Raw genomic sequence first — 23,091 nt, 5'->3', positions numbered from 1 at the left:
CTGAAGGTTAATCAAACTCTCACCAATGTTCTATATTGCAAAATTCAAGATTTCCAACAAGCAGAACATAACCTTATAGTTTACTGTAGTTTATATTCTACAGTTACAGAGATTATACATATTCATATACACATTTTTGAAAGTGTATTTTAGTAATCATTTTAGCTTTCTCAAGTGTGGCCTATCACAAATAAAATTTTCATCCACATCCTATGGAGAATTCATAAAGCAAGTTATTTGGAAAGAACCTTAAACATTTTAAAGTTATTTGGACATTACTGTTAGTAAGATTCTGCTGTACTATGTTAACTGTTATTCTAGAGTGCTTAAAAACATGTGACTTTTAAAAAATTTTTCATCTTATGCCCTAATATACAGTTATATAACATTATCCTAAGAAATAGCATATTTAATGTTAGACAGGCACAATTATTTTAGAAGGATCATAATTGGATTTAACTAAAATTAATACGAAAATAAAGAGCTAAAGTCCAAAGGAAAAATACTCTCTTTTTTAAATTGAAGAAGACAGTCTTCAGCAAGATAACTGATTCCTAATTTGTAGAGAGAATTAGAGCTCTTAAAAACATGTGGGTTTTTTGTTTTTTTTTAATTGAAGTATCATTGATTTACAATGTTGTGTTAGTTTCTGGTGGGGACTTTTTTTTCTTTATTTTAGTTTGGTGTTACGATAGACAACTTCAGTTTCTGACTAACATTCCAAATAGCAACTCAAATTTAGTTGTTTATGTCTTATATAGAACAAAATATACATAAATAATACTACTTTGAAGGAGGCATTTTTTAAAGTTTGACATGGGCCTAAAAAACATTATTTCAGCCACAAATGTTACAACCAAATCTCCCTACTCCCAGCAGGCCCTGTGATTTTAAAGGTTTTCTTTTAGCCTGGCTTAAAGTCTATCACCTTGTTCCTGCTTCTTCCCCCTCAGCTCCCTCAGCCATAAAAACCAGCCATCAACAGACTGAACCACAAAATTAAAAGAGATTCAAAGGCAGAACAACCAAATGCAAAGTGTGAACCTTGTTTAGATTCCAACTTGAAAAAAACAAATGTAAAAAAAGATACTTTGAAATAATACAGATAGTTATGTATATATTAGATATTATATGACACCAAGGAATTATTTATGGGATGTGCCAATGGCATTGGGGACATGGAAGAAAGTATTTTTTAGAGAGGCACACTGAGGTGCATAGGAGTAAAAATAACATTTCAGGGATGTACTTTGTAACACTTCAGCAAAGGACAATGAAAGGGATAGATGAAGCAAGTGTGGCAAGGCAACTGCTTGCCTTGCCAAGCAGTTGGCAAGGTGGTTCATTACATTATTCTCCCTCCCTCTCTCTCTCTCTCTCTCTCTCTCTCTCTATATATATATACACACACACACACACACACACATATACGTGTGTGTGTGTGTATATATGTTTGAAATTTTAATACGCTTTATATGTTTGTAATTTATGTTTGAAAATTTTAATAAAAAATCCATTTCTATGTTTGAATTTTTTATAATAAAAATAATCCTCCCACACTTACGTTACTTACATTACTGAAGTTACTTCCCAATCACTGGGTTTGTATCTTTTAAAAATTATGATAAATGCATCTGTTTCATAGAATAATTTCTCTAGTTTACTACTAATATTGCCAATGTGGTATAATCCTCACACAGTTGCCCAGTCAAAAGCTGAAATCTAAATCCCTAGGAGTTGTTATTTAAGTGCTAATGATACAGTTATGGATTACTGCTTTTTTTGCTCATTTTTCATGGTCTTTTAAGCACATCTGGGTTAATTTACACCACAATGGGTGAGCAGAGAAAAAAAAAAAGAGAGAATTAAAGCAAAGTCACCTTTCTGTGATCTAACCATGCAAGAAAAAGCTGGAGTCACAGAGGTGAAAAAAGAAGACTACTTGATCTAAGGTTATCTGTGGATTTCATTTACTTATATTTTCTTCCCCACCACAGGACCACTGGCAGTGAAGGACTGGCTTACAGATAATGCTTCAGATGAAGGTTAAGTATTCCTGTAGGAATTCACTATGTAAGAAAAACGAAAGGGGAAAAGGAACTGCAGGAGATGGGGATACTCAATGAAATACTAGGACAACAAATACTAGTTCAGTAATGCTCCTCCTCCTCAACGCCGTTCCCGGGCCTCCCTGAGCTGGCACACAGAGGTTCTAGCAAAATCAGCCAATCTGAGAAGGCAGGCAGGTCTGGGATCAGAGTGGGCCACCTCGCCAGGCATCACCCTTCCTTGCCTGAACTTACAGTGGCTCTTGACTATTAAGAAATCTTGAGCTAACTCATTTTCCATCTTGATCAAATCTTCCAGTTGGAAAGGTCCCCTATGTCCTGGCTCCAGCCCTCCTACTTGAATCTAACCTTAAAAATTCTTCCAAATTCCTATGCAGACCTTCTGTTCTAGTAAGGTTGTTCACTTTGCAAATTGCAGTTCTTTGTTGATCTGGAATAAACCCATTTTTGCTGGAGAAATAACTAGCAGTCTATTTGGTTTAAGTCAATAGCTGATACCTCAGATCTGCTGCGTTCTAGCTCTAGAAGCAGAAGTAATGGCCAGGAAGTCAGTTCCTGTGGGGTAACTTGCCTACCTCCTAGGAAACAGGGAATTTCAGTGGCTTCCTCTCCCATGAAAGGTTGTAAAGGCTACTGCCAGAGCTGCTTGGGGATAAAGCAGTAGGAAAAGCCATGGGTCCAAGGGAGACTCTATCAACCAGGCTGATTACTAACTAGGTGACCAGATCTGTGACATCCCCAGTATCACTGTGGATGGAAGATCCAAAATGCCACTATTTAATCTAGCTCCTCTGCTAGAAAGGAATGAGCCTAGAGAGAGAGAAATAAATAAAACAAACTAACTAAAAAGACTCCCAATCATAGCCAACAAACCAAAATTCAAAACAGAAATAAGGTTTTTATTAAAAAAGACATCTAAAAAAATCAGTAATTAGAACATAAATTCACTCTACATGAAGCTTAATTTTATGGAGCAGTCTGACCAAAACATTAAAATAACTGCTTAGATACTCAAGAGCTAAATGAAGGAATAACTTTCACACTATTTTTAATCTAGCAAAAAGAGATGGCGGGGAGAGAAATTAAATAATTTACCCAAGGTTATATACAACTAACAAGTGACAGAGAGAGAACAAAAATGTAGATTGACACCAAAGCTCTTGCTTAATAAATTAAAGGCATTATTTCAAGGTGCCTGTCCTAAATGCTCAGATACACATTTGGTTTGATCTGGTTCATGATAGAGGTATTATCAACTCTCTTACTATTTGCTTCAGTAGGTTTCCTTCAGTCATTTGGAAAAAAGATCTATTAAGTACCTAGTAGTTGCTTGGCACTATGCTGTGCCCTAAGAAAGAAGCAGTAGAATAAAAATTCCAAATTACACATAATTCAGGAAGCAGGTTCCTATGGATCTAGAATGCATTACCAGAGTATATTGTTTTTAAGGACTGCCTTCCTAATCACGTTTTAGTCAGGTTACCGTTCAAATTGATTTCAGTCCCTGAATATCCACCATCAGAGTAGGGGTTAAAATAGTTTTGAAACAAACTGGTGATATGGATAGAAAGCTAGCTGGAGAATCAAAATATCCTACAGAAAATCCACTCAGCAGACAACCTACTTGTGACTGACTTGAGGTAAACTGTGTCACACTCAACTCCCTTAGATGACTGGGGACATTTATTACTGTTAATAAACTGTTTTCTTACATTAACTGAATGACTCATCGCTGGCCTAAAGAAATTACGTCACCTTCAAACACAAAGCAACTAATTTCACATTTTAAATGTGAAATACATTTAAAGCCGATATATGAAGCAAAATTCCCAGAAAATTATCAAAACTCAATTGCCAGGAAATTAATTATGTGTAACCTCAACTGAGTAAAGGTTAAGCCTCTACCAATATCTTCATTTCCCAAATAATAATTTACTTACCAAGCTGTTATCACTAAGAGTTTTTTGTTTGTTTGTTTTAGCACAAGAAGGAAGTAAATTCTTTCCCTTTCCCCTAAACACACTTTTACTTTGTTAGGTTTAAGAGCAAGTCCAAATGAAAATTCATTCAAATAAATAAGTTATCGGGTACAGAAAAGTAAATGTCAATAAAAACAAAGCTACTTATTTACTGACGGTTAATAAACTTTTACCTTACCATGGTTCCTTATTTTTCATTTACTAATTATTTAAATAATTCTGAATAATGCGAAGAAAAAAAGTGAGTGTTTTTGGAACAAAACCAGGATTTGTCCCTAACCTTGATACGGAGTAAATGATGTGTATTTACTCAGGCTCAACATCATCAGTCATCACCATTATCATCTGAATGGAAACAGCTATAAACAATAATTTCAAAAATAACAAACACAGCCCGGCTATTCAGAACAACACACTTAGATACCTAAAACACTGCATGTCATATATCAGAGTGGATGATACACAGGCAACCAAGGGGGGAATGATTAGTACTGGTCTGATATACAGTACAAAGACCTAAGAGTATTCCTTCCTTCATATGGATGAAAACAGGAAACTGAAAAACATGTACCTTTCTACGTTAAAAAAAAAAAAAGTGAGGTTTCAGGGAAAGTAGAAGAAAGATAATCTGATCATTTCGGATATCACTTCTAAACCTCTACCATATTAGTGCTGTTATGAGGAATTCGAGTTTTCTCACTCACCCAAGTCCAAAGTTTTGCAAAGCAAAGCTTTAGCTGCCTATAACATAAAAAGCAGGTCAGACTATTGATTTTAAACTGGAGTCGGGAGGGGGGCTATACCCGTATACTTGGAGCAGTCATATCTTTTAGATTTAAAACAGAAAATTATCCACAATGTAAAAAAAAGGTGTTTGCTTTCACAAGTTACATGCTTTAAATATTCCAGGCACTAATCTGAAACCATCCACTGATGATACTGAACAAGCTGATCTAAGGTTCCAGGTACAAGTGGAAAAAGAGTCAGGAGGATAAAGGCAGCTTGGAGAGATAGAGCACACTTTCTGGGAACAGAAACTTTATTTATTTTATATTCATGTCGCTTCTTGTTTGTCCCATCCAGCCCTTCTCCCCTCTTCTATGCAACTTCATAACACACACATATACACTTTATTTGTTGATCATCATAAACCTACTTATTAGGGTCCACACATATTAATGTCTGTTCAATTCCCAAGATACCTTTTATTTTTATATCCATTTGGTTGGAGGCTCTCAGGAAAAAAAAAAAAAAAAAATTCCAGGAAGCGCAAGATCCTGGCTCACAAAGCCCGACGTATTTGAACAACCTCATTCAACTATCATATCATTCTGTTGTTTAAATACACCAAAGGCTTTTTTGCATTAACTGTTCCCATTGCTTGTAAAGCTCTTCCCTTAGAAAGCTGCTGCTTCTTGTCATCCAAGCCTTGGCTTACTTTAGTGTAGGAGGAAAGAAAGACTTTTCCTTACTACCAAACTTTATCACATCAAAATATATATCGTTATCTGACAGTTTATTATTTTGTAGATAGCCTTTAAAATATAAATCCATGATACCAGAGACACACTCTGCCCTGTCCACTTCTTTATTTCCCAGCACCCAGAACGGGGCCTGGCATCCCAGTAGGGAGCTCAATAAGTATCTGCTGAATAAGTGAACAACTTATGACTTGCCGGCTCCATTAAGTGCACCATTCTAAAAGCCAGGCTGACAAACCAAGAGGATATAGTAACTGGAAAAGAAAGTATAAACAGAAGTGCTTTCTAACGACAACAGGTGCCGCCATTAGAGCCAGCAGATGACTCAACTCCTTAGCTTCCTCAAACAGGTATGAACACATTCAGAATCTCCACATACCAAGGTCATAGCACTGATAATGAAGATATTTTCTACTGAAATCCCCAATCAAAATCAACTGTTAGCCTAAATACTATCCCAAGAGATCGTTTTTTCCCAATATTCAAGGAAAAAAACCAAGGATAGGGTTCAAAACCCAGTAGAGGGTTCCAGTTTGTATATGGTTTAACCAAGGTTTGTATGGTTGTGAACATGGGGTAGAAAGATGTTTCAAAGAACCAATGTTTCTGAATTCTAACAAATACAACATTTAATCCTAGACTATAATCATTTCCCTTCTCTCTTAAGGCTCTTTAGGAGACCAGGCCTGTGCCTTCAACTATTTCCTCTGTATGGGTGACTCTCAAATATACACCTCTAGTAAGAGTGACCAGTGTCCCTGCCAGCCTGGGACAGAAGCGTTTCCCAGAATGCTGGACTTCCAGTACTAAAAAATTGGAGGAGTCCCAGATCACCCTATCTCCAACTCTGACCCCTCTCCCCATCTCTTGACCTGTATTTCCAACTGTCTGCTATCCCTTTAGGCAGCCTCCCAACACCACTGCAAACCTGACATGTCTAAAGTATTATCCTGCCTGCAATCAGGCCCTTCTTCCTGCCTTGCTTATTTTGTTAATGCATTAATCATTCTTCCCATAAACCGGGACAGAGAGCTCAGTAAGCGGCCTTTTTTCTTGGTCCTCCATTTCTGCCCTGTAAGTAATCTAATTGATTTCTCTAATACCAAAGATTAAAAGGCTAGGCTAGAAATTCCTCTAAGAACAAGAACCACATTTTACCAATATTTTACCCTCTATAATGCCTACCTATCACAATTTCTTACATAAAGCAGGTGATGGATGCTCTTGTGTTGAACTGTTAACTCTGAAGCAGAATGAAGTTCAAAAACACCATTTGGATTCTAGTGCTGGCTCTGTCACCAACTAGTTGTGTGGCTATGGACAAATCACTTGATTTCTCAATGCCCAAGAATGAAAATAAAATCATTGTAAAAATGCTTTGAAATTCAATGAGATATTACCTGGGTTACTATTTCAAAGAGAGAAAGCAATGACCCTAAATTACATAAGTACCCAAAGCTCCTGATGTGACTGTCCCCAAAACACCTCATCATGGCCTCACACAAGCTGCAGTCCCTTGTTCAGGTCTTCACATGCCTCTCTTAGTTCTACGGAGTTAAATGTTTCAAATTTAGATCCTAACATATGTCTCTAGGTTCACAGCAACTCTGGCTTACCACATTGTACTCTCAACGGTCAGAGTGTTTCTAACAGAGGCACATAGAAGATGTTCAAGAAATCGCTTGTTGAATAAATAAATAAGGACCCACTAGTGTTGACGCCAGCTGCTGCATATTAGCTGTCCTTCTGTTAGGCACATGATTGAAAAACCAGGTGTAGAAAAGAAGGGCTAAAATCTGTAAGGCTCCTCAATGGTGAAGTCACTGTGCCTAGAAAAACACAATAGCCTAACCTAGAGTTCTGACTGTTCAATGAACCTTCTGTCTACTCCCCAGCAAGGAAAGATTACTTCACAAGGAAGTGATTTCAAAACTCCAGAGTTGCTGGTGTTTATGATAATGAAGGAATTGAAAGGTAAAAATGGAACCATGCATAGCTCCCAAGAACAATGCAACGAACTCTAGCTGTTTGTTTTGGTTCCTCATCACACAATCCAGGGGGCAGCAAGGAAAAGGGCAAGGTCCCTGAGTGAAACAGTCCATGATTGGCTGGGCCAGCTCCATGTACTCAACAGCCCCAGCCGTGGGGAATTCCAAGCCTGCTTGGGTTAGCGAGTGCCTCTCCACTAGAAGAGCAGACATCCTCTTTGTCCGAAGACTCTTTTGTTTTATTTCACTCCCATGTCAAATTAATACAAAATATACAGTGTCTTTAGTCTCTGAGTACATCATAAAAATTGGAACTCAAGGGATTCAAGGTTCTTCATAAGCAAGCCTCACTAAATGTTATTAACCCACAAAAGTCTCCCAAGAGATCAGTTTACCAGTTCTAAAGGAAGTTTACTAAAAATGTATCCAAGTTCCCTCCATCTTTCACACCCGAAATCCCCAGGCTTTCCCAATCAGAAACTAGAAAGCAGTATTGTACCATGAGTAGAATGCTCAGAATTTAAAAAGGCCTTAGAAAGCTGGATTCTCTTATTTTATCAAAGAGGACATAGCAGCCCAGAAAGATTTACATGGTTTTCCTAGTATCAACAGAGCTGGTAGGTAGAACTCAGTTTTAACTGGTACCTCAATATTCTTTCCTCTACACTCAGAGGGAGGCAGTGGTTAAGGATGGGGGTGTGGGAGGATCAGACCACTCTGATGTTCCTGCTCTTCACAGTCAAGAAACAGTAGGCATTAGGGGCTTCCCTGGTGGCCCAGTGGTTAAGAATCCACCTGCCAATGCAGGGGACACGGGTTTGAGCCCTGGTCCAGGAAGATCCCACATGCTGCGGAGCAACTAAGCCCATGCGCCACAACTACTGAGCCTGCGCTCTAGAGCCCACGAGCCACAACTACTGAAGCCCGTGTGCTTAGAGCCCGTGCTCCACAACAAGAGAAGCCACCGCAATGAGAAGCCCACGCACCACAAAGAAGAGCAGCCCCCACTCGCCACAATTAGAGAAAGTCCGCATGCAGCAATGAAGACCCAACACAGCCAAAAATAAATAAATAAATAAAATTTATTAAAAAAAAAAAACGAAAGAAAGAAATAGTAGACATTAAAAAAAAGGGGGGGCTGACAGGAAAGAGGCGGGAGGTGTTTTTTTTTTGTATTTGTTGGTTTGGTTTGGTTTTTCTATGCTAAGTGCTATAGCTTGAGTCCCTACCAAAAGTAACAGAAATGAACAGGCCAGTCCATGGCTGGTGTGTCTTTGTGTTGTCTTGAGAAGATCACTGAAGCAAATTATTGTTCTATAAACAGATTAGTCCAATTTCTATCCACAAAGCTATCTCACTGGTAGTGGGTAAGTATTCTAAGATAAGCATAAAACCCAGACTGAAATCAAATTACATATGCTGTATACCCAACTAATTGGTCATTAGACTATTTTGTGCCAATAAATCAGGTTCCCTGACTACAGAGTGGCTCTCCAATGGCTTCATCCATCCACCTAAGGATGGTAACACAGAGCTATTTTTTGTTGAGTTCTGATTAGTTATATTACGATTGTTAATTGAGAAATGTTACCTTCATTTCCTCAGACTCTTTCAGTATTGTTACTTTTCCTAACTTAGAGATTTTTTTCCAAGCTCCTATTATTTCATAAGCTAAATTCCCCACTCCATTCATTCTTTGGTCAAGTATTGTGTTTATTATTTCAAGGTTCGTGTTTATTATTTCAATTAAACTGAACAGTGACAGATGTGCAGGAAGGTTGTGTGCATGTACATGCACATTTTAAAAACAGGGAACATAGCCCTGAAGCATGGAGAAATTTTAAGCCTGAAAAACGATTTGCCCAAATGAGATCCAGTGAGAAAGCTACATATCAACAGCAGCCATCTTGACCTCCCTCACCACCATCAAATATTGCTGAAGTTTACTGCAGGCTAAAACATCAGGGGGCTATTTTGAAGGCTCAGCTGCAGGCCCAGGCAATAGTAACGATGACCAAATATAAATTGAATTACCAATCAGAAAGCCATGTGGGGAAGGGCAAGATACAGTGGATTAAAAGAAGTGGTTAGAAGGATGTAACAAATTGTTGGTTCTCTTAATATTTAATACAACCATTGCCTGAGATCAAGGAGGAAAAAATTAATATTAAAAACTCTGGAACTTTACTAACAAAGCTGAGATAGAAGTTACTCACTAAGAACAAGATTCCTTCATTACTGAGTCTAAAAAGACTGAGTATTATTATGAGAACTTTAAAAATGATTATTCAAAGTTCCAGAAAGAAGGTAATATCTTACTCAACTACGGAGTGGGCTTAAAAATAAAAATCCAAGGGTCACAAACCAAAGACACAAAGTTTTAGATTTTAAACATTAAGACATTCTAAAAAATAAATTAAAAAGAAAAAAAATCATTAAGACATTCTACTTTTCCCCAAATCCTTTTTTTTTTTTTAAAAAAAGCAAGATAGATCTGAACCACTGGACCAAATAACATGTAAGTTGGAAGGGGTGGGGAGAATTGGAGTTAAGTCCTAGTATTTTTCTTTAATTTATTTATTTATCCCCAAATCCTTTTAATCCACTATAGAAGTGGGAAAATTAAAGGATTTTTTTCTCTATGTAAAGTATTAATATGGTTTCCCAGAGTGGATGATCACTTAGTTATTCTTTAATTATTAATATTTCAAATAAAAATCATAGGATACTCAGAAATAAAAAGTGTCCTAGACACATCTGCCAAAGGAGATGAAAATAAAGGCTTAAACAAGATTATATGTTTTTTATTTAGAGTTGAATGACTTTTTCCCCAAACCTCATATATTACATTCTACATTTATTTCTTGCTCAACTGCATATTCTTTAGAGACTTGGTCTTTCATTCTCCAGTAGAGTGAAATTATTTTTTCATTATTTCAAAGTTTCATAAGAAGTCTTCTGTTGAATTTGAATTGTAGTAGCTATAATTAACTGATGAAAGTTGAAATACATATTTAAATTACTTCTGTCCACCATAATTGTTGACATCCATGAGTCAGTAGTAGCATTTTATGACAAAAATTGCTAAATGTCAGCAGTTCATTTTTCGGGCCAACAATGTGAGAATGATTGTAATTAGTGCAGCAAATATTCATAGGTTAAGCTACATTTCAATAAGCAGAGCAATTCAAAAAAATGAAGAGTAAGGCAGTATCAGGTACTCATGAACCTCCCTTCTAGATTTAGAACTGTAGACAACAACTTAATCCCCTTAGAGTTAAGCTTTTAATTTATGGCTGAACAAATGAAAACTAGATTCCCTGCTTGGCACCCTAGTTTAGAACTCTGTTTATTTTCACTGAAAGAATAACTTAAAGTACTAAGATTACAGAGCATAAATAAGCAAATACGAATTTCATCAGAAACCTGAATTTACAGTGATAACTTTAATGCATTTAGCCACTCTAATCAAGTGCTTAAGCAGGTAATTATGCATAGGCAGGTGATTATGTTTTTTAAAGAGTGCATGAATATTTCATCAAATTCTAAATAGAAAGGACCATATAAGAAATCAGAGTCTAGAAAATTAACTCAACATATTGTGTGTGTGCGTGTGTGCGCACAAGTGTTGCTTTCAAAAAATTCCCAGAAAAAAGAACAGTGTCTTCCATTCCTATTTATTCTTAGATGATTGTTTAATAGTGAAGTCAATTTACATTTGAAGACATTCTGAATAATCCTGTTAAACACCAATTCAAACAATGTGGCTCTTGTTAAACTCTTCGGTTATTTACCCATTAATCTCTTTAAGTGTTTGCTTCCTTAACACAGCTGTAGTTCAAGAGGTGGCCAGCAGTTGGCCTCCAATTCAGTGGATTTTCCTGAAAGCCCAGATTTCTTTCTGCAAACTTTAAAACACTGTATGCCTAAATAAATTTTTCATAACTTAAAAACTTTCAGAAGGATCCAAAAGAAATACATTTGCTTTTAAAAATAAAAACCAAACAAAAGGAAGCCACACATACTGCAAAGATGTTCTCCGTAAAACATTCTGTTCAGCAGATCTGAAATGTCTCCAAAGGGATCAAGAACCACTTGGTTTGGAAGCAACAGTTGAGAACTCATAACAGGTTGGTTAAAAGCCAATAGTGACAGCCATGAGGAGATCTTTACAGCAGATTAGGCGTGGCTGAGATACCAGGCACTGGGCCTTGCCTCATCTCCCCACTCCATTTATTTGGAATGCCTTCAACTGTACTTTCAACTACAAAGTACAGTTGTTCAAAAGCCTCTGTCCTTGGTCCTCTGTTCTCTTCTCCTTTTAAGCTCTTCCCTAAAGACTGCAATCCTACTAGCTATGATATTTATGAAGACGGCATAAATCTACATCTCTGTTTCTGCAACAGCACCCAAACTATCCCCTATCTCCCAGTTCTGACTTAAATATTTCCACCAGGATATGCCACCATCATGTCACACTCAACACATACAAAACAAATGTGTTCATCATTATCAAAGTAATCTCCTCTTTCAGTCTCCTTGCCTTTGGTAACATCAATCCCACTTTTCTGGTCACCAAAAATTAAACCACAGGAACAGTCGTGGACTCCCTGGGGACCTCTATCACACACATTCAGTTTACTTCACGTGGCAGATTGCATTCTTCAAAGATGGCCACCACTATATCTCCCATCCCACACATATTTCTACAATACAATCTTGCCACTTTACCATCAAATGGTGAAGTTTAATTCCTCTCCCCTTGAATCCGACTGGCCTTAAGACTCATTTAGAACCAAAACAATGTGACTGAAGCAATGCCATGAGACTTCCAAGGCTAGGTCAGAAAAGACCATGAAGCTTCTGCCCAGTTCTCTTGGAACAGCCTCTCTGAAGGAAGCCAGCTGCCATATAAGAATTTCAGCTATCCCAAGACTGCCATGCTGAGAGGCCACACGCAGTCCCAACTATGCCCTATCTTCTAGCCATCCCACCAAGGTGCCATAATGTGAATAAAGCTGTCTTGGACCCTCCTGACCAGTTCATCTGTCAGCTGAACACCACCAATTGAGTTCGATAAATACCCCGAGGAGAAGAATCACCCAGCTATGCACTGCCCTAATTCTTGACACATCAAACCATGAAATAAGAGAAGTCCACAGCTTCTCTTCTAAGCATTCAAAATGTCATGTGTAGAGTTGTTACTATGTGGGGATAAATATTAATTGAGATGCCACTTCTTTCCCTCCATTCCCAGAGCCATTGACTCAGAGGAAGCTCTCATCACCTCAGCTCTAGATTGTTAGAGCCGATGCCAGTCTCTTCTCACTACTATCTGTCACTACAATCTATCTAACCTAACACTTCCAAAGGAAACACTACATTGATGCACCAACACCATAACCAACATCAATCTCATAATGTTCTACATTTGTAGAAAGTTTAATAATGCAAAAGGGTCTTCATACATAGGTATCTTACTTGATCCATATAACAAAAGCCAGAGAGATCTGTCAACAGGGCAAATATTCTTTTCCTTACTTTATAGATGAAGAAATCAGAGGCTGAGGAGAGTAACTTGTACAATCTCATTGCCAATAAACAGAATGGATTAAGTAGAACTAAGACCTCGTGTCATAGATTATTGCTATTTCTCCATTCTACATGCCTCCTATGATCTATTTCAGGTCGAAAATGTTCAATCCCTCTCTCCATCCCTACTACAGCAAATCTGTTTTCTAGGTATCCATAATTTGACCTCCATCTATCCAAATGTATGATATTGCCTAGTAACTCTACCACCAGCACCACCACCACAAATCAGCCTGGCTCATTTACTCACCTAACAATATGCCATGCTGGTTCTAGCCTCTGAACATTTACTCATAAAGTCTCCTCCTTTCTCCTCCTATCTACTTAAACCTTACTCATGCATTAGCACAAATTCCACCTCCTCCAGTAAGCCCTCCCAGCCTTTCTTTGTTGCTTTCTCTCTGCTATGCCTACAGAATTTGTAAACTTCACCCAAATTTTGACAATTACATTGGCTCATCTTGTTCAAGTGTCTTGGTTTCACTTTCCAAGCTGGTATTCAGCTAACACACATCCATGCAGACAGCAATCTTGGGTGCTTACAGCCAGTGTCTGTTCTGACCAGTCAGTGCCCATGACGTACCATTTGTTAAATATTTTGAATTTCATCCCTGCTTATTTCCCCAACTAAACCATATGCTCTTTGAGAACAGGAACCTTGTCTCATAAAGAAGTATTATATCCTCCAAGCCAAGCACAGTACTAAGCACACCGCTAGTGTTCAATATATATATTTGTTAATTGATTTGAAGGGAGGGAAGTGTGTTGTTTTGTGAGAAAAAAATATTCTTAAGTCATGTCTACACTGGAAAGAAAGAGCTGCAAAGACAACAAAATATTTTCAAGATCAGCAGTTTAATGTCAAGGACATTTTTTAATGTATCATTTAAAGATATTCCGTGCAGCCCATAACTGCCAAAATGTTTTATAAATGTTGTACCAGGAGTGTGAAAAAAATGCTTCAAAAATATTCAAGGAGTAGATGTCTTAACGGCCCAAAATAAAATGTTTGCTAAGGCTACACGGCTGGCAGAACTCTGCTTCATTTCAAAAAGTTTCCAGGCAATGGAAATGTTTTCCTGGAAAATACTACCTTTTATTTAGAGAACACTTGCCATGAACACTTAGTCATTAAGTAATTTAAGGTTTCCTCACAAGCTCTTTGGAGGAAATCTATTATATGAATGAATGAAATTATCAGCACCTATAATGTCAAAAAAAAAAAAACACATTTGGCTAAATGTACGAAATCTACTTAAGTATTTTTCCAAGTAAGGGGGAAAAGTCCTTTATAATTTTTGGTCTATTTACTGTTCTTTTAAATTTTTCTATAAGATAAAATTACGAAGAAAAACACAAAATCATTAAGTGTTTCTCTGTCTGTAATATACACAAATCCAAAAAACCGGAGGGCTTATTTTATTCCACAAGCCAAGTAATTTTCAAACAGACAAAACAGTCATTTCATTCAATGAAAATAAATGGTAACTTCAAATCTGTTTTTAGCAAAATCTTTGAGTTTGTGTCAAATCACCTTTCAATAAGAGAGCGACTGGGTTTGGACATTTCACTCCATTACCTGCAGTAAATCATACAATGAAACCTAAGAAAACAATTTCTTCCAAGAGTTTTGAAGCCAACTAAGTCCTGTTCTTTTAAACATCAAAAGACACAACTAAATTCTACTTTGAGCACATGGTTTGTGCATTTAATCTTTTTAAAATTAAAGGGATATTTGCTTTGTTTTACCTGTTTAGGATTTCGGTGAGTTTCACAAAGCCAGTGTAAGCCAGTTCAAATGCTCCTCTGTGCCTGGACTGTAAAAGGTGCTGTTTAAAGTAATCTCCTATTTCTTTTACCTTCAAAACAAAATCAAAAATAAATATGCCATTTATGTTTACACTGACAGATGTATTTATGTCAGTAACGCCATCTATTTATTTATTTATTTATTTATTTTCAGTAACATTATTTAGAACTCAGGTCTCAATGCCCATCCACTTAGCACCTATTATGCAACAGGTAATATTTTAAGCGTTTTATACTATCACAATTAATTCTCACAATAATTCCATGAAAAAAGCACTATTATTATCTCCACTCTACAACTGGGAAAAATGAGGCCCAGAAAGGGCAAGTAACTTATTCAAGGTCATACAGCAAGTAGCTGGTAGAGCTAGTACATAAATCCAGGCAATCTGGCTCTAGAGTTGGCCATCTTTAACTGCTAGGCTAGAACTGCCTCCCTATGCCAGCTTCACAAATCTTGCTGTGTTCTCTTTGTTAGCTCGTATGATTCAACACCAACAGCAAATCACACAAGGTGACAACCCTCACAAACCTAGGCCGAGGTGAAGTAATTACCTTTTACTCCCCTCTTCAAAAAAATTTTTTTTCTATTATGGTTAAAATATACATAACATAAAATTCACCATTTTAACCGTTTTTAAGTGTACAATTCAGTGGCATTCAGTATATTCACTTTACTGTGCAACCACCATCTATCTACAGAATATTTTTCATCTTCCCAAACTGAAACTCCAACCCATTAAACAATCCTTCCCAATAATTACACCTTTTAGAGATATACAAATATTAATGGCCACACAAGATTTAGTGTGCAAAGGGCCTCCTGAAAATTGACAGGCTTCACTTTGAGTCAGAACCATGGAGTTTTCCAGAATGCTACCCAATCACTTTCATACATGCTGCTTTTCTCCATGCAAGTTTAAACAAATAACAAATATGACAATCTACTTTAAAGAAGACATGACTGACAATTAGTTGCTGATGAAGTTTTGTACAGCATTAACTGTTAACGTGGTTGGGTTGATTCTACATTTATACCATAAGATTTGGTAGCTGATAAGCTTTAGAGAATCCAGATTTTGTATAAAACTCAGGACCAAAGCTACAACTGGCTCTCTCTTGATCCAGGTCTCCCCAGCAGGTCACAGAATGGTGAAAAAGCAAGCTAACCCAAGATAGCTCACATAGGCTTATCTAGAAACAACTTCTACCTCAGCACAGTGACTGGTATTCTGCGCACATTAGAGATGATAAACAGTAGAAAGAGTAGTTAAACGTGTAACCATGGGCAACTGCCTCAGTCTCATCTATAAACTGGGAATAATAATAGCACTTGCCTCACAGATTGTGTATTAAAATGAGTTAATAAATCTAAAAGCTCAGCACAGGCCCTTAACTTATAAACCAATTCAGTTCAATGGGACCTCTGTCTGGATTTCCAAACAGAAGAAAGCTAACGGCATACTCTAAACTCAAAATATATATGATTATAGAAAGACAGGTGATACATTTAGAGAAATAAGAATCAGATATGAGATCAAGAAAGAACAAGAAAAGCAGGATATAACAGAAGTTTTAAAATTCTAACAATTTAATATCCCCAAAGAGTGCCATGTCATGTTCTTCAGCTAAAGTTTTCAGGTGAAGATCTGATGATATCCCTAATTTTTAATATTTTTTACAAGCTACATACTACTAGTCATCAAAAATCAGGAGTCAGGGTAAGGCTTATCATTTTACCTTCAACACGTAATTTCAGAGTATATTTTGAACAGAATTATCAAGCACAAAATCTGAATTTAACCCCCAAGACACACCTGAAGCTCAATAACCCTACAAAACAGGACCAGAAGAAACATCAGTTAACTAACTTGTTATGACCATCATTTCTATTATTAGAGAAACAAAAGAAGATTTATAAAAAGGTGTACTAAGGCACAAAAAATAAAAACAGGAAGTCATAGAGATGGGGTCTCTCTAATACCCTTAATCTTTTTTTAATGTTACAGATATTAAAACATACTTCAGGAAAACAGAAATGTTACTGGTAAAGTGCTTCTCTGTGGACTTACAATCTAGTTCTTAAACAAAGATCAGATTTTCATTGCTTCCTTTACCTTAACTCCCTTCAAAGGGGCTTAAACCAAAAAGCATATAATAATATCAAAGACCTCAAAGGTGAATGAGACCAGTGGATGGTCTCTCTTCTGAAGGGTAGACCTCAACCCTAGGTAATCCTGGCCTCAGAAAACAGAATGAGTTTCTAAAGACACAAGTGAGAGGTAGACCATTTTTTCTCATTTCGTTTTGCACTTAATTTCCCAACAAACCCACCTAGGTAACACCCAGGCTTAATATGAATTTTTCCCTTTGAAGAGAGTATATTTCTATTAATCAAACAGTAAGTACTTTTTTAGCACCCTGTCAAATGCTTAGCAGCTTAGTGCTGGGTAGGCAAAGAACAAAACAAGATGTTTGTCCTCCAAAGGCTTTCAGAGAAAACCAATATTCTGGATGGTACCCATCAGAAGCTTAACAGCAAAGCTTAACAGCACTAAGAAATGACAGCTCTTTTTGCATTGAAATGAATAATTAGAAAAAGCTTCATGGCCAGACCTTAAACAGGATATACATGAGTGAACCAATACAGAAAAGGATAATTAACATGAGAAGAAGCTGGCATACTAGAATAAATGAACAAACATTTATTAAGTACCCACTACCTGTCAGACACTTCACTGGGTCTTTTTACATGAATGAACACAGACTATACAGGAGAGTGATAGCAGACCTGGCTGAATGGCCTCAAGATTTCATGCTAGAAAATAGTGGAAGACAGGGTTGCAAGGTAGGGATGTACCCTATCACAGTGGGTGGGAGGAGTCAACAGGGCAATGTGGTCCATGAGCAGCTGGACAGGGAACAGGGGCCATGCTGACACTCTCCCCTTGGATGATCAGACTATAGGGAACATATTTAACCCTGTAGAAACTTATGACAACAGTAGAATCAGAAAAAGAATTTCAAAATTTTATTTAAAAAATGAATAACTCCTCTGAAAATTCAACTCGATTGCCTTTCAATCTATTAGTTACCTAGCTCCTATTTAAAGTTCATAAAAACTTTTAACATGGATGATGTCTTTACAAAATAGTTTCTTAATAAATAATATATATCTCAGAATTTCTGAAAGACAATTAAATATGGAAAAAAAAGGGCACTGATTTCTATTCTTAAAATGAAATTCTAATCACTATCTTTTTAAGTTTAGTGTATCCTGGTTCTAACCTTCCATAAAACCTACTTCTATAGGCAAATTAACATGCTTTATGGATTTACAGGGTATAAATTTCCACAGGGGAGGAGAGCTACATGCTATGTCTCTAGGCACCTATAATTCACCAACAGACTAGCTACGTGCCATGTCTCTAGGCACCTATAATTCACCAACAGACCAAACAGGGGAGCTAAATGCTCACTTAGAGCATAAAACCCACAAAGGGCAAATGTAAATACATTTTTTGTTTGTCCTTTATCTAGATAGTAGAGAGAAATACAGTAGAAAAATCAAAGCTAATTCCCCTCATTATGAGTTAGTAAGTCCAAAAAGATTCAAGTATACAGGTGGGACATTTCTACAAAGAGCATGTGCAGTGGTTAAGATCTGGGATTCTGGAGCCAAGAGGGCTGAGTTCAGGAACCCTACTCAGCCTCCTTACCAATACAAGCTAATTACATAAGTAACAGAGTTCTCTCATCTGTGAAATGGGGATAAAACTAGAACCTACTTCACAGGATTATTCTGAGAAATAAATGAGATTATGCAAATAAGCATTTAGCAGAGTACCTGGTAGAGCATAGCAATCAATATTGCTAAATGTCAATTTTTGTTTTCATTTTGTGTCATCAAGTAGTGAGACTTAATCCCTAAACCTTAATTTAAATTTTACTTTAAGACACAGCCACGGGCTTCCCTGGTGGCGCAGTGGTTGAGAGTCCACCTGCCGATGCAGGGGACACGGGTTCGTGCCCCGGTCCGGGAGGATCCCACGTGCCGCGGAGCGGCTGGGCCCGTGAGCCATGACCACTGAGCCTGCGCGTCCGGAGCCTGTGCTCCGCAGCGGGAGAGGCCACAACAGTGAGAGGCCCGCGTACCACTAAAAAAAAAAAAAAGACACAGCCACAACCTTAGGAATGTCAACAGGAGTTTCTAATTCCACTTTGGTTAAATGGAATAGTTTGTAAAATTTTACACTACAGTAAGATAATTAACATTTTAAACTGGACATTCTCTACTATGGTGATTTCTTACTAACACTTGGGATTTCGTGAAAGCCCAAACATTGTCCTACATAATAACAAAGATGATGGTTTCCTGGTATTCAGACATCTTCCCACCAGAACGTTTATTCTTTGTTTTCTGGCAAATCCTTAACCATGTGCCATTTTAACAGTTGCCTTTTAGTCTGACTTTTTGAAATGAATTTGTCTTGTATCCCCTATTACATTTCCAAGCCCTTTGAGCTCAGAGAACCACATATTCTATTTCTTAATATTCCCACAACACCCTTGTAGTAAGGCAGTCAATAAATAGTTGACTAAATGATGTAATTACATGCTCAACTTCACAGCTTAAAAATGGTAACCTGCATTCAGCACAGTTCAATGAATACTTACTCATAATTTCTAAAAAATAAACTTTGGTAAAAGAAAATACAAAAGGTAATTTCTTTAAGACTGACAAATGCTAATAAACATACATCCCACTTACAGTTCATTAACAAAAACCTAAAACAGTAACAAAAGGTACTGAGGGAACATATAAACCCAGTTAGCCATGTACATCATGAAAATTACAATAGAATCTAAAGTAGGAGTTTTTAAAATTGCTCATTTCTAATAGTTGGTAATTATTCTTAATCACGTGATTTCTGTGGCAATAATTCCTAGGAAGCAGAAAGCAGATACATTAAAAAAAAAAATCTACCCAAAAGCTTCTTTTTAGGAATATTAGGGGAAATATATAAACATATGAACTGATAGTCCAGGTAGAGGAAGTTTAAAAAAATCAGTAGGTACCGGGTATCCGATATCCCATGGAAAGAGGACCAACAATGTATCAAGCAAAAGCTCTGCATCAGCAAAGCACCCAGCTTGAAACCCAGACACACACCAGTCAGGAAGTTTGTGAGATAAGGTTGCATGCACTGCTCACTCTTTAAGGGTCTCGACTTACATCCCTCAAAGCTGGTTTTATCTCTGCCTCTCGGACAGGGACATTATGAAAGAACCTTTCATAACGTGATTACAGCGCAGGAGAAGGGTCAGACATGCCTCTGAATGAACACATTTTCTTCTTGATGAAGTCACAGAGGACACACTCCTTCACAAGCAATCATCTAAGGGAATGGATCATTTGCTATAAAGTTCAGTAGCAAGTTGCCTTACTGTCCTGTTGCTTGCAAAAATCTGGTTGGCTATGGGAAGCTGGGAAAATTAAATTTAAAGAAAAATTAAATAAGCCATTCAGAACAAAGGCAGCACTGTGTCATGTCGGAATACAGGCTGGGAAGCAGAAGAATCAGGTTCCTGTCCCAGAGCTGCCACAAACCAGCTTTGTGATCTTGGGCAAACCAGGTAACATCCAAGGGCTTCAGTCTCCCCTTGTGCAAGAGAGCTGGATAATATCATCTCTGTGAGCCTTCCAGCTCCAACAGTATGTGAATACAGCACTGAATACTCAGAATTATAAGCGAGCACCAGCTCCTCTCCTCGTACAGCAGCAAAAATCCCCAAATTGGAGTCTCACCACCTGCTGGCCTAGTATAAACTATACTCATGTATGGGGGATGGAAGCTGTCACCCCTTTAACAAAGGGCTGTAAAATCAGGATGGGCTTAAAGGAGCTGAGTTCCATGAGAAATCCTCTCCGTCGTCAAAATGTGAGACCTCAAATATAAAATGGCAGTAGAATCCTATTCCTTTTTCAGTAGTGAAGGGTGAGTGGAGAACAAGAGAAGCAACAGGCTGAACACCAGTATTTCAGGTTCTATAGAACAACTTCCTTCATCCACTGAGAGAAAAGGAGATCATGGTTTTTATGATTCTTGGTAATAAGAAATCTAAGTTCCCAATTCTCCCCAACAACGCGGAGCATTCTGCCCGTAAGTCACTTCACTGCCTCTGCAGGTCTCTTGTGGTCACATTCACCTACACTGTTGACGCGTACATTTGTAGCTTTGCCACTAGGTGCACAGAAGAACTAGTGATGCCAGGGCGGCTATGCCCTTGGAAGGAAGGTAGACCCTAGGTGTGGCCCCGGCACTCCAATGCAGACTGCATTCTTCTCTGTCATTTATATTTTTAACTCTTAAAAGTACTAAATACATAGGAATATGTTTAGTTTAAAGGAATTTCACAGAACAAAACTATATGTTTAAAAGCAGGAATCCTCTAGTAATATAAGTAATACTAATTTCTTGATAACTTTAGATTTCATTGACTAAATGCCCCTGCATTTTTTTAAATGTAAAAAAATTAAAAATTTTTTAAGAGCATTTTAATTTTTTTAGTAAAATTTAGCATGATCAAGACTAAAGTTTTCCACAGAGGGCAGGGTTTCAATGTCAGAACAGTGCTATCACATACACTCTTGTTCACTCACTCAGTCATTAATTTCTTCTCAAACATATATATGTGGGGTCACCACATGAATGGCGACATGGAGAAATGACTGGACCTTATTAGAATGGAAATGGATATTTTACAGAAAAACAGGATTCTATTTCTTATTCAAGAAAACAGTCATCAGAAGAGCTCTTTGGTTTATAAGAGCCTCTCTTTGTTATTGTTGTTGTTTTACAAACATCTCTTCTATTTTATATAGTTCCCAATTCTAAAAAATTAATTCCTAATTTAACCTGGATATCCCATATAACTTCATAAGATTTGGGTGCTCTGTAAAAGGTGTCAGGGCGAAATGATTTTCACAGGAAGCTTTCAGGTCTTTCTCAGTTATAGTAAAAGTAAAATATGTTTCCCTTAATTTTGTTTTTAAACACTGGCCAACAAACCTAAAACACTAGATGTTTTAACTTGTCCTTGAAAAGTTGAGAAGTCAAGGGGCTCTAGCCCATATTTACTTCTTAGTGAGATGGTGAACATCAGTGAAGTAATCATTAATCATAGCTGGATTCCTCAGCAAAGACGCTGGCACTGGCACTCCAGCCAGTCACCAGTAAGGACTGCAAGTAACTCTAGGACACTAACGCCTGTTTGATTTGGAAGAGAATAAGGAACATAATGAAGCTGGCAGTGTTCTGTTCCCCTCTGCCGTTCTCTGTCTCAGAGCCTTGCAACATCACAAGCCCAGCTGTTAACCAGATGCAAACACATCAGCCACAGAGAGTGTGAGAATAAAAATATTAGCATTATTTCCATGGAACTGGTCACATGGTTATTACAGAAATAATCAGCATTAGCATACTACAATATTTGTTTTGTTCTTAAATGTCATAACACCCTACGGGAGAAATTATCTTTATTTGAAAAAGGTTAAAAATGAAAGTACATGTTATGTATCTTTGCTGGAAAATGGTGGGAAATGAATTTGTTGAAACCATATGGAAAGGAAGAGGGAATCAATTAAAAACAGAAATCTAATAAATCTAAAATATTTCCAAATGAAATGCTTGTGGTAAGCTAATTTCTTATAAACACTGCACTCAAGTCACTTGAATAGTCCCAGATGGAACTGACTTTGTGGTCTTAAAATAAAAGTCAGCCAAAAAAACCAAAGTAACTACAACTTTATCATCAATGTAGAGGGAAACATGAGATCCATAATCAACCAGTATATAAAGAAAAAATATATATATATTTTTTTCTTTGCAAAATTTAAGAGGTTTGTGGAGTTTTACTAAATAGACAATTTCATTTACATTTGAATTTTAAGTTTGTGTGTGTTAAATGGAGAAATAAAAATTCAAATGTTAATACTGAAGTTAAAAGTGAGGTAAAAGCTATCATTATTTATATAACTTAGAAAAATAAAAACATTTCTAAAAATGCCAAAGTTTGGAAATGGATTGCAAGATCCAATTCCTATACTTTAATGAACTTTCTTCAGTTGACATCTGTAAGATTTTATTCAAGAAAAATGTTAAAATTGTTT

At 37.1% G+C, this 23,091-nt stretch overlaps 1 protein-coding gene across 8 annotated transcripts in view; it reads right to left on the bottom strand.

The window, feature by feature from the left end:
- The window catches only part of THADA (THADA armadillo repeat containing), a 312,971-nt gene that overhangs the window by 233,679 nt on the left and 56,201 nt on the right, over positions 1-23,091 (bottom strand). For all 8 annotated transcript variants that reach the window (XR_016395456.1, XR_002644568.3, XR_016395457.1 and 5 more), the window contains one exon: positions 14,859-14,968. Coding sequence is in view for 5 of the 8 variants with exons in the window: in XM_022573955.3 (XP_022429663.2) it covers positions 14,859-14,968 (110 nt within the window). In the remaining 3 variants the exon portion in view is untranslated. The remainder of the gene's footprint in view (positions 1-14,858; positions 14,969-23,091) is intronic.

This window comes from Delphinapterus leucas, chromosome 13 (assembly GCF_059928025.1).
Source record: "Delphinapterus leucas isolate spDelLeu-1000000601 "Yukka" chromosome 13, BTC_Dleu_Yukka2, whole genome shotgun sequence".
Taxonomy (NCBI): Eukaryota; Metazoa; Chordata; class Mammalia; order Artiodactyla; family Monodontidae; genus Delphinapterus; species Delphinapterus leucas.
The sequence above is the reverse complement of the archived record's forward strand: the minus strand, read 5'-3'. Positions and strand labels throughout refer to the sequence as shown.